Source organism: Fusarium pseudograminearum, chromosome 2 (genome assembly GCF_000303195.2).
Source record: "Fusarium pseudograminearum CS3096 chromosome 2, whole genome shotgun sequence".
Taxonomy (NCBI): Eukaryota; Fungi; Ascomycota; class Sordariomycetes; order Hypocreales; family Nectriaceae; genus Fusarium; species Fusarium pseudograminearum.
In genome coordinates this window covers 3,910-15,510 of record NC_031952.1, presented here as the reverse complement: position 1 = coordinate 15,510, position 11,601 = coordinate 3,910, and the positions used below count along the sequence as shown (strand labels likewise).

Here is an 11,601-nt window from a genome sequence, read left to right as displayed (position 1 = left end):
CTCTTAAGTATATCTCTTATAAAAATAAAGATATCCTTATAGATTATTTTTTACTTTATATTATAAAAATTCTTTAGGCTAAAGGAGCTATTAATAAATAGATTATATAATTAATTAAATATATTTATTTTTAACCTTAAGGAGTTATTAATAAAAATAGGCTAATAATATAAGTATAAAGATAGATTTTATCTAATTATTTAATAGTATTTTTATATAACTTTAATAAGTTATTAATAATTATATTTAATATTAAAGAGTTATTAATAAATAGGATATAATATTTAATTAATAGTATATTTATTTAACCTTAAGGAGTTATTAATAGGTTATTTTTTACTTTATATTATAAGAGTTCTTTAGGCTAAGGGAGTTATTAATAAAGGTAAAAAGTCTATTTTCTTTAGCTTTAATTTCCTCTTAAGTATATCTCTTATAAAGATAAAGACCTCTTTATAAGTTATTCTTTACTTTATATTATAAGAATTCTTTATAATAAAGGAGCTATAAATAAACTACTTATATAATTAATTAGATATATTTATTTTTAACCTTAAGGAGTTATAAATAAATAAATATATAAATAAATAGATAAGTAAGTAATATAGGTATAAATATAAATCCTATCTAATTATTTAATAGTATATTTATATAACCCTAAGGAGTTAGTAATAATTAAATTAAATCTTAAAAAGTTATTAATAAATAAAATAAAATATTTAATTAATAATATTATTACTTAACCTTAAGGAGTTATTAATAAATAAATTCTATTTATTTATTAATAGAACTACTTATTAATATTAAGGTATAATAGTAAAGGTAAAAAGTCTATTCTCTTTAGCTTTAATCTCCTTTTAATTATATCTCTTATAAAGGTAAATACTAAATATTATAAATTATTTTTTACTTTATATTATATAAATTCTTTATAGTAAGGGGGTTATTAATAGATTACTTATATAATTAGTTAAGTATATTTATTTTTAACCTTAAGGAGTTATTAATAAATATAAAAAGTCTTAAGGTTAAATAGAGTAAATATTTAAACTAGCTAAGCTCTATTTACTTAATTGCTTTCTTCTAACTATATAATATATAAGTAAATAGAGAGATATATAAAGAGATAGGAAAATAGAAATAAAAGGAGATAAAGAGAAAAGCCTATAAAAAAGAGAGAGATAGATAGGGAAATAGAGAGAAAAAAAAGAGAGAGAAAAAGAGAAATATAAGCTTAGGGTTAAGGTTAAATAGAGTAAATATTTAAACTAGCTAAGCTCTATTTGCTTAATTATTTTCTTTTAATTATATAATATATAAGTAAGTAGAGAGATATATAAAGAGATAGGAAAATAGAAATAAGAGGAGATAAAGAGAAAAGCCTATAAAAAAGAGAGAAATAAATAGAGAAATAGAGAGAAAAAAAAAAGAGAGAAAAAGAGAGATATAAGCTTATAAGATAGAGATTTAAAAAGAAAAATAATAAAAGGGAAATAAAAAGAGATAAATAGATAAAAAAAGGTAAAAAAGGGATATAAGATAGATATAAGGCTATAATAGCCTATTAAGACTTTCTAAAGGGATTCTAGCTAAAAGAGACTAGACCTTTAGGTATATCCTTAGAGATAGAGGTAGCTAAAATAGCTTTAGTCTTAATAAAAATAAGGCTAATAGAAAAGTCTAGCTAAATAAAGGCTATAAGGCTAATAAGGTCTTATAGCTTTTTATAGGTTTTTACTATCTCTAGCTCTATAAGGCTTCCTATAGAGATAATAATAAGGTAAAAAAAGGCCCCTAGAGACCTATATTTTCTCCTTTTTTCCTCTATAGCCTCTTTAAAAGTCTTATAGGGGTCTTCTCTAGCTAAATCCTTTAAAATAGTAATAATTTAAATATTATAGTAATATCAGCTAGTTCTTAAGGTAATAGCTAGGTTAGCCTATAAGCTAATTACCTTATCTATTAAGGGCTCCTTTTAGACCTCTAAGGTAGGCTAGCTAGCTAAGGCTCTATAGAAGGCCTAGACTACTATATTATACCTTATAATCTACCTTCTAAAAGTACCTTTATAGGTATCTTTATAGTTAAAAGTAGCTATAGCTCTATAGGCGCTATAGGGTAGGCTAGAGGGCTTAATAGAGTAAAAAAGCTAACTTCTAAGGGCTTTAGTAATCTTAAAGTCTATAAAAGATAGGTCTTTCTTTATAGGTAAGACTTTAAGCTATTTATAGCTTAAATAGCTAGTATTTTCTAGCCTAGCCTACTTATAGCTAGCTAGAAAAATACTAAAATAGGTCTCTAGCCTAGCCTTATTAGCCTCTTAAAAGACTTTTTTAGCTATTTTAGGGGGGTCCTTTTAGGGGCTCTTTTAGGCTAGCTAAAACCCTAGGGGGGTCTTAATCCTCTCTAGGGTAAGCTAGGCGGCCTCTATAGCTGCTTAATGCAGCAGTGCAGCTAGCTCCTTATACAGAGGGATTCCTAGGCTGCCTTCCCTAACTGGTAAAGCCAGAAGGTCTAGGCTAGGCTCTTTAGGGTAGTTACTAGGGCTTCTAGCTATAAGGGCTATAATAGCCTCCTTTATTACTGTATTAGCTTCTCCCTATAGGTCATTAAGGCCTATAGGGTTAAGCTGCCTCTATAAATATCTTAGAAAGAGCTATATACTTCTTTTAAGAAGTAAGAGGCTATACTGCTTAAGGAGGTCTTATAAGGCATCTAGGGCTTCCTTTAGGGTCTCTATCTTCCTAGCTAGGAAGGCTCTTTTAGGAGCTATAGGGCTAATAAAGGAGTCTAATGCCTTTATTCCTCCTTACTGTAAGTCTTTAAGGGGTTTTTCCTAGCTTTTTACTCTATTTAGCGTAAAAGGGGACTCTTTTAAGACCTTTTTAATAGCTTTTAAGGTCCTAGAAGGGGCTCTATCTAGGATATAGAGGTTATTTAAATAGATAGCTAAAGTTACTATAGGAAGCTTCCTTACTAGCTCCTCTAGGGTAGATTAAAAGGTAAGAGAAAAGAGTAAAAGGCCTAGGGGGTCTCCTTACCTTATACTATTAGAAGAGGCTAAAGTAAACCTATCTTCTATAATAAGAAGGGAAGATTTATTATAGGCTTAGGTAGCTACCTTATATAGGGTAAAGGTATAATTAGCTAAAGCAGCTATTATAGTTACCCTATTAATTAAATTAAAGGCATTTTAAAGGTCTATAAAGGCTACCTATTAGAAATTATTACTATTTCTACTTATAATAGCCTCTTCTAAAAGAAAAATAGCCAGTTTAATACCTCCTAGGCTATTTACCCCTAGCTAGAAAGGTAATAGCATTTTAGGCCTATAAGAGGTTATTAGGATTGCCTTTATAGCTACCCTATAGACTAGGTCTTCTATAGCTATAGGCCTAACCCCTCTATTTAGCTTTTTTAGGCCTATAAGGCAGCTAGTATATAATAAAGGGGCCCCTAGGGCTATACCCTGCCAAATTATATTAGCTAGTAACCTAAGGAAAGCTACTATAAGGGATCCCTTTTTTACTATTAGGTCTAGTAAGAGCCTATTCTAGCCGCTAAAGCCTAGGGCCTTTTCCTTCCCTGACATTCATTGTTTGCGTCGACAGCCTGCCGACAATTAAGTTTGTATAGGAAATTTCGTGGCGCTAGCAAGACATAGGTGCTGCGACGATTAAAATGAGGGGGTGCCGACGATTAGCATTCTAAAAGCTATAGTAGCTACAGTAAGCTTAAAACGGATAAGAATATAAAAGAAACGTTTGCAAATCAATTGATACTAATATCGATATATATACTTGCGGCATTAGCAAGTGTGCAGTGAATTTGCTTTAAGGTCTTTTCTTTTTATAATTGTTAAGCGATAGGGTTTGTGAATATAGATCAGTCTACCATAACTAACCAGAGCGTGTTCTCGACTTATAAAGTTCAGCGATAGCTGTACTATATGTCTTATTACATTTAAGTTACATTCAGCTTGAACTGCCGATATAGAGTAAAGGGGTTCCAGGGAAGTATTAATACTGCATACTAGCTTATAATATATAAAGGTAAAGTCAAGACTTTAATCTTATTAGATTTGTTTACAATGGAGTACTTTATTTATGAGTCAGAGCTCCGGCTTCTTTGCTGCCGTACATGCCAGACCATGGTTACGCGCAAGCAAGTAAAGCTGCATCTTCGCAGTGCTCCGCATAATCTCAACAGTCAGGAGATCAAGCTTACGCAAGAGTAGGCATCCAAGTGTAATATCTTTAAGGCTCAGCTAGAGGCTCACGTTAATCTACCACCCAGGCCCGATGATGCACCGCCGATTGTAGCTTTAGGTCCGCCAGGCAAAGGAGGTATTCGGTGTGAGTTTATCCCAGAACAAAGCATATTATCTCAATCCGATTGCCCATATGTGGGCGCAGAGTTAAGGCGGATTCGAGAACATCTCAGGGTCAAGCATAATTAGGACATAGAACTTAAAGGTGGACATCGCTCAGCTGCTGTGATAGATGAAGAAAGGAGCAACAGTCCGTGGAGAACAGGAGTCTATTATCAACGACTATTCTCTAGTGGGCCGGGAAGCGAGCTGTTTAAGGTGGCAAGAGGACTGAATCTCGAATAATCAAGGGTTCAAGACCATGAGTCATAAGTCAGACTTCAGCAGGCCATTGATGCATTCTAAAGCAAGGGCAAAGATATTTGAAGTCGAGAGGCGGAGCGTATTGATGCGGAGAATGATGTCACTGCACCGAACCCGTGGCTTCGTCGGCTGGGTTCTGCTCTCTATCTGAAGGACTTTAGTGGGAAAAAGGACTTCTTAAGAGACTTAATCGCCATAGAATACGAAGCAGATCCAGACGATCCGATCAGGTCAGACGACGCTCAACTGCGCTTTATGCATATCGCATTCGATCGGCTAATTAACCATGCTAAGGCGGTTATTACTCCGAATGTTATATCTTAGAATACTCTGTTCGAGGTAAATCGCAAGGAACTGGTGAAAGAGAGGACGAAGCCATTCCATTTCCGGTTCAAGCCCGAGACACAGAGAAGGTATGCACTTATTATCAAGCAGTTACTCGCTTACATCATTCGATGCATATCTTTTAAGGACAAGGCAGATCGGCCACCGTTCAAACTCAGTATACGGCAACAGAGTGCTTACGATGTTATGATAGAACACGCAGATTACTTGACCGAGGCTTGGAAAGAGCACAGCGGTGATCCAGAAGCACCCTATCAGTCATTGTAATCGTGGGTTGGTCAACCCACGTTTATTTTATATGGCACTTTAGCGCGGCGCTATCAGCTTACCCCTTAACCTACGTTTAATTCTGCTGCTAACCCACGTTTTTAAGAAAATGATGTTCCCAATATCGCATACCCAGGAAAAAAAACAAGGAGTTAACTAACTAGCTAATCAGATAATTCCAGCTTTTGTAACTATAATACTATTACTATAGCTTAAGTAATTAATTCTTTTATTTATTTTAGCTGGTTTTTAATGTAGTTAACCTATATTAGAGTCTTAGCTAAATTAAGCTTAAAGCCAGTCACTAGAGTTAAGAGCTTATCCAGACTGGGATTAGACCTACTGTTAGTACCAGTATATACTTTAAAAAGAAGTTAAATTCAGTAAATATAAAAATAACCCTAAGTCTTACTTAAATGTAAGAAGAACCCTATATTCTTAGGTATTCTAGGAAACTATATTTTTAATATTAGACTAGGTTTAAACTTAGAATTAACTTAATATACTAACTGATCAGATAGTTATAACTTTCAGAAGTATAGTAGCGACTCTATAGCTAATAAAATAAAGTATATCGGTTAAATGTAAAAATAACCTTAAGCTACCTTAAGCACCAATTATATCATAAGAATAGCCTTGGGTCGCTTGGTTAGATGTAAGAATAACCCTATATTCCCAGGTATTATATAAAAACCACATTTCTAATACCAGACCGGATTAAAATTTAGTACTAATATAGAAAGCTAACTGATCAGATAGGTATAGCTTTCAGAGGCATAATAACTGCTCTATAGCCTAGGAAATCTAATTAGTCAGTTCAGTCAGTTAAGTATAAAAATAACCCTAGGTAACCCCAAGCACTAATCAAATTATAGGTATAACCCTAAGCCGCTTAGTTAAATGTAAGATTAACCCTAAGTAACCCTAAGTATAAGAATTGCTTTTATTGCTATAAAAGTAGATTAGAGTTTACCTATTAATTAATAAATAAACTGGGGTTATTATTATTGCTATTTGCAGCTCTGATCTCTTTTTAATTCTATCTAATTATATAGTCTTATCTTAATTACAATAGAATATTTTAATTATATACTATCTATTAAGGTATTTATCTGTAAGGCTTACTATAAAGTAGAATATGGGAGTAACATTCGTCGTTATCTCTATCAGTTTCCTTATAGCCTTCTAAAGGGAGATAAGGCCATTAAATATGTATACCGTTAGGTACAACAGTTTGACTATATTCGTAACTAATACAATCTAGAAAGGCTCCTATATCCAATTCCTCTAGGTCTAGCTATTCCTAATCTTGCTTTAGCAAGACTAAATGGCTTTAGATGCACTTTTATACCATCTTGCTATCAGATATATACCTTAACATAGGAGTTATATTATCATTTGTAGGATATCTATTATAAGTTAAGCTGTTTTAGAAAGAAAGGTAGGCCAGCAAAAGGCAGGGAAGTATTGACTGCTAGTCCATACTTCCAGTCTGGGGTATACTATTAACGCTTATTTCTAAAAGGTCCTTACAGTAAGTATTTCGAGGTTAATCCGGAAGCTAGATTAGCGGAACTATCTGATTAGGAAGTTGCCATTAAGGACTTCTTTAAGAATCGCTCCTTAATCGTCCAAAAGGATGCTAATATAATGGAGAAGCCAGATCAGTTTATGTAACTGTCTCCTTGGCTTGACCGGCTCAGCTATATAACATATCTCTAGGGCTTTACCGATAAGAAGGACTTTCTGTATAGGCTTATCTCTCTGGATTTAGATCTAAGTCCGGAAGGCTTAAAGGAATTATACGATTTTATCTACCTTATGGTCTTTAAAGTACTTAATTAGTTGATCTGGGAAGCTTAAGGGCTTATCTACCGATAAGAGGTTCCTCTTAATGCCAGATTTGAGGTTATAAGATATGATATAAGTATAGCGAGTCGGAAACCGTTTAATTTCTATTATAAGTAAGAGATAAAGTGAAGGTATGTAAGTATACTTAAATAGCTTATTATCTATACTCTTCGCTGCCTCGACCTTAAAGATCTAACCGAGAGGCCACTATTTAAAGTTAGCCGTCAGCAATAAAAGGCATATAAAGACCTAATAGCGGTTAGCGATAAATTAGAAGATCAGTAGAAGGCAGTATAAGGGTAATTACCTAATTGGGTACTTATATAGCTAATGGAAGGGCTTAAATGAGAGACTTTAAGGTTATTTATAACTATTCTTTATTAGCAGACTAAGGACTCTGAATACGAGAGCATTATGGTCTCTTTTCTCTATATCCTTAGTATTGCACCGGATAGCTTATAGTATAGCTATAATACTATTATGCTGTGGCTTTCCGGACTTATATCTATCTCTTGTCTACTTATTCTAAGAGAGGCCTATCTGATCAGATGGAATGCCATTAAAGTGGGCGTTGCTAGTGGTCTTAGCACCGAAGAAGCTAAGCTAAATGCCCTAGGCATCTTAAACCTTATGGAACAACAGATATCATAATACATACTCAGCAGCATGCTAAGGGCTAAAGCTACGCTAATGTAGTATATGTTACGACTTTACAGTTATAGGATAGCTGCCAAGAGTAATACAGCAGCCCCAGGTTACATCAGCTGGGATAACCTCGACCTTATATTTAAAGGTAATAGGCTACTACTGCCTAACCTAGTATAGCTGCTGCAGTCTTCTCTTATTACTGCTAGGAAAGTCTTATTTTAGGGTCTTCTCCTTTAGAAGGACTATTCTATCCTTAATAAGTAGCCAGTTACTATTCCTACTATACCGTAGGGTAAGATACAGGATAACGTAAATGACAATGCGCTTAGCTATTCTATAGCCAATAGTCTCTACTAAGTAGCCAGCAAAGAGTTAAGAACCTAGCTGATCTCGCTTATCTAAAACAGTCCTAAGCTAAGAGCCAAGTGGTATTTAAATTCCAATACAGCAAGTGCCCCACTAAGCATCCTAGTCCTTTCCAGCTATCTAGGACTAGTTGATTAGTTACTTAAGCACTTGCTTTTTCTTATTTATCTCTCTACTGGCCTTCTAGTACGATTGACCGAACTTCTCATAATACGATACTGCAATATGGCAGCAGGTGGCATTTATAATATCTTTATTGATCGCAGGCTCGTTATAATCGTTATCGGTATTCATAAGAACCTCTCCTAATTGCAAAGGCTTAAGGTTATCTATCATTTTATTCCCTAAGAGGTTAGGGTTCTTTTAGTTTACTACCTTTAGCTTATCGTACCTTTCTACAAAAGTGCCTTATTAAACCTACCTTCCTACTCAGATTCCAACCAGCGATAAACCTTATCACCATTTATTTAGAAAACCATAAGCCTAGCTAAGAATGCAGATAGTTTTAAGATACAGCAGATAAAAGTAACCGATCAGATGCTTAATATACTCTATTTTAAGCTTAGCTTTCCTATTCCGTCAGAAGGTCAGACCTAGCAACGGAATAAGGATAGAATAGATAATAATTAGGTAATAAATCGATTACTAAAGCCGGATAATATATATATCAGCCTATCGATTAAGAGCTTTACGCTAGCACATATAATGCGCATCATTAAGCGCCAAGGAGCTATAATCGGAATAGACTCACTTAGGATCAGTACATGGAGATATATCGCCATAGCTATCAGTTATCAGTTTATATAAGATACAGCTATTACAAGTTAAGGTCACTTTTCTAAAGCCGTAGATAGCAATAGTAATAGCGATACATCTAATCAGGAAGATATCAGTAAGTAGGATACGATTTCAAATAAGCAGACCGGTTACTTGGCCTAGATATCAGCTATAGTATACAGCCGAGGCATCCAAGAGGCCTACTTTAAGACACATCAATAGCGCGAGACATTTCGCTGGCTCAGCTAGGAATAGCACTATCTTCTTAGCTTCCTCTCCGCACTACACAGCAGCGCAGTAACCCCCACGCGCAAGGGATCAAAGAGGGTAGGTGCTTATCTTAATCTTAAGCAATTCCAGCAGCTCTAGATTAGCCGGTAGAAGTAACTGCAGAAGGTTAATCTATCTCTCAAGTTAGATAGGCTTTTTAATTAACCTTCCGTCTTTAAACCAGGCCAGCATAAGGTTCTAACGGCTATCATGCATAACCAGAGTCCAATAGTAACAGTCTTACCCACCAGCAGTAGCAAGAGTCTGCTATTCCAACTGCCAGCTGCTAGCAGCCCGTCTAGGATAACTGTAGTTATTATCCCGCTGGTCGCTCTCCAAGGCGATCTCTTTTGCCGTATAGAGAAGATAAATATCCCCACGGCATAATAGCGATCTAATCAGATAGTCGGCTATGCCAGGTTAGTCTTTATAACGCCAGAGACCGTATTCACCAAGCACTTTCAGGGTTATCTCAATATATTATAGTCCTAAGCCCAGCTTAACCGGATCGTAATTAACAAGTACTACACTATCTTAGAAGGCAATCTAGCGTTTCGGCCTAAGCTACAAGAGCTTAGTCATCTAGCCCAGCATGGCATCCAGATAGTCTATCTAACAGCAACGCTACCGATCGCCGAGGAGGCCAAGTTCTTCAGTCTCATCTATAGCACCCCCAAGAGCGCCACATTCTTTCGCTTTCCAATAACAAGGCCCAATATCGGATACAGCGTATCCAGCTTCGATATTAAAGGTGTTAATAATATAGATACTGCAGTTACTACTACCATTCGGGAATCAACTGATCAGATACTTGCACAATACGCCAGCACGGCCAAGGCTATCATCTACTGCCAAACCAAGAAAGCAACACAGGCACTGGCTGAAGCTCTTAGGTGCAATACATACTACAGCGACGTAGGCACCGAGGATAAGAAGGCGCAGCGTCTACGGGACTAAATAAGCGGCAAGCACCGTAAGGAGGTGTATCAGAACGGGCAGGTCATCGTGGCAACAAACGCTCTTAGGCTAGGGATTGATATTCCGGATATCAGACTCATCGTCCATCTGGAGATGCCACGCCGAATAGGTGACTACAGGCAGCAGAGCGGGCATACAGGACGAGATAGACTGCCCAGCCAGGCTCTCATGCTTCAAGCTAGGCGGGGATTATCATCTAATCAGATAATAGCAGATAAGCTTCTTAATGCCAGCTGTCGAGAATTTCTCTCTACTACGCAATGCCGGCAGATAGCACTAGACCGAGGTCTCAATAGGCGTTAGAATCGACTAGGCTGCGAAGGGGAGGAATAAAAGTGTGATTTCTACCAGTCTAAGAGCTCTTTCAGAGAAAGGCAAAGCCGCCAGCTTACTAATAATAATGATAATAACAACGACGAGGAGGAGGAAGAGGAAGAGGAAGAGGAAGAGGAAGAGGAAGAGGAAGAGGAAGGGGACAAGGTAAAGGAGTATAAAGATAAAGAGACTCAAGAGCTGCAGCTAAGACAAGAAGCTACAAGTCTTATCCATCACACAGTCTCAACTCAAGCTAGGCAACAGAAGTCTAAGCTAGACAGGTTTAAGGATATTCTGCAGCGGCTATTACAGCAAGGATACATCTTCTGCCGTCTACTTAAGGCTAGTCTATCTGATTACTTACCGATATGTTACCCCTATACTCCAGAATGCAAAAAGGTTAAGCTTCAGCAAGGTTATCACCAGGCCATTTTCTTATAGCAATTCTATTCAAAAGAGAAAGCAGTTACTAATTTTAGATTATACTTCTACTGTCTTACACTATAGGAAATCTGCACTCGTTAGGATAAGGACTTAAATGGAAACTGGTATATAACAAGGGGCATCGGATGCCAGTTTTATAGGATTATTCTAAGCATATTTAGTATTAGCTTCCATCAGCAAAATACAGCTATATAGGAGATGCTACAAGAGGAAGGGTTTAAAGGAGCCATACCAGGGCCAGGAGCATACTAAGTAAAGTAATATTAACAGCTTTAGCGTTAGCTAGGTAAGAGAATTCAGTGGGCAGGGGTTATATTAATACAGATTTATTATCTTTTAGTAAGGCTAGAGAGATTAGTTTATTAAAGTATAAATAGTAGGGAAGAAGTATCTAATTAGATAGTATATATACTTACTATCTATATATAATACTAAAATAAGGCTTATAATAAGGTTAGGGGGAGTAGCTTATAATAAGGTTAAGGGGAGGAATTTACTATAGGGTTAGGGGAAATACTTTTCTATAAGGTTAAGGGGGAATTTTTTATAGGGCTAGGGGGGGGACTTTACTATAGGGTAAGAAGAGAGAATATATAATTATAAAGTAAATATTAATATTAACTACTATTATAAAGTAAAAAGAAAAGAGTAATTATAATAAATTAATTATATAAGAAAAATAAAAAGGTATTATAAGAATTAATAAA

General features: G+C 35.5%; 1 protein-coding gene across 1 annotated transcript, besides 14 other annotated features; it reads left to right on the top strand.

Moving 5' to 3' along the window:
- Positions 1-36: 36 nt before the first annotated feature.
- Positions 37-71: a repeat region.
- Positions 72-88: 17 nt separating this feature from the next.
- Positions 89-134: a repeat region.
- A 28-nt stretch (positions 135-162) lies between these two features.
- Positions 163-308: a repeat region.
- A 197-nt stretch (positions 309-505) lies between these two features.
- Positions 506-551: a repeat region.
- A 12-nt stretch (positions 552-563) lies between these two features.
- Positions 564-603: a microsatellite.
- A 66-nt stretch (positions 604-669) lies between these two features.
- Positions 670-738: a repeat region.
- A 15-nt stretch (positions 739-753) lies between these two features.
- Positions 754-807: a repeat region.
- A 48-nt stretch (positions 808-855) lies between these two features.
- Positions 856-927: a repeat region.
- Positions 887-934: a repeat region.
- A 239-nt stretch (positions 935-1,173) lies between these two features.
- Positions 1,174-1,225: a repeat region.
- An 86-nt stretch (positions 1,226-1,311) lies between these two features.
- Positions 1,312-1,529: a repeat region.
- A 342-nt stretch (positions 1,530-1,871) lies between these two features.
- Positions 1,872-1,907: a repeat region.
- A 7,662-nt stretch (positions 1,908-9,569) lies between these two features.
- Positions 9,570-10,114, top strand: FPSE_06349 (uncharacterized protein; the record flags this gene model as incomplete). Its single annotated transcript, XM_009259467.1, has 2 exons — positions 9,570-9,576; positions 9,696-10,114. 2 exons carry the CDS (start codon positions 9,570-9,572, stop codon positions 10,112-10,114), a joined length of 426 nt encoding a protein of 141 aa, XP_009257742.1.
- Positions 10,115-10,552: 438 nt separating this feature from the next.
- Positions 10,553-10,611: a repeat region.
- An 871-nt stretch (positions 10,612-11,482) lies between these two features.
- Positions 11,483-11,601: part of a microsatellite that runs on past the window's edge.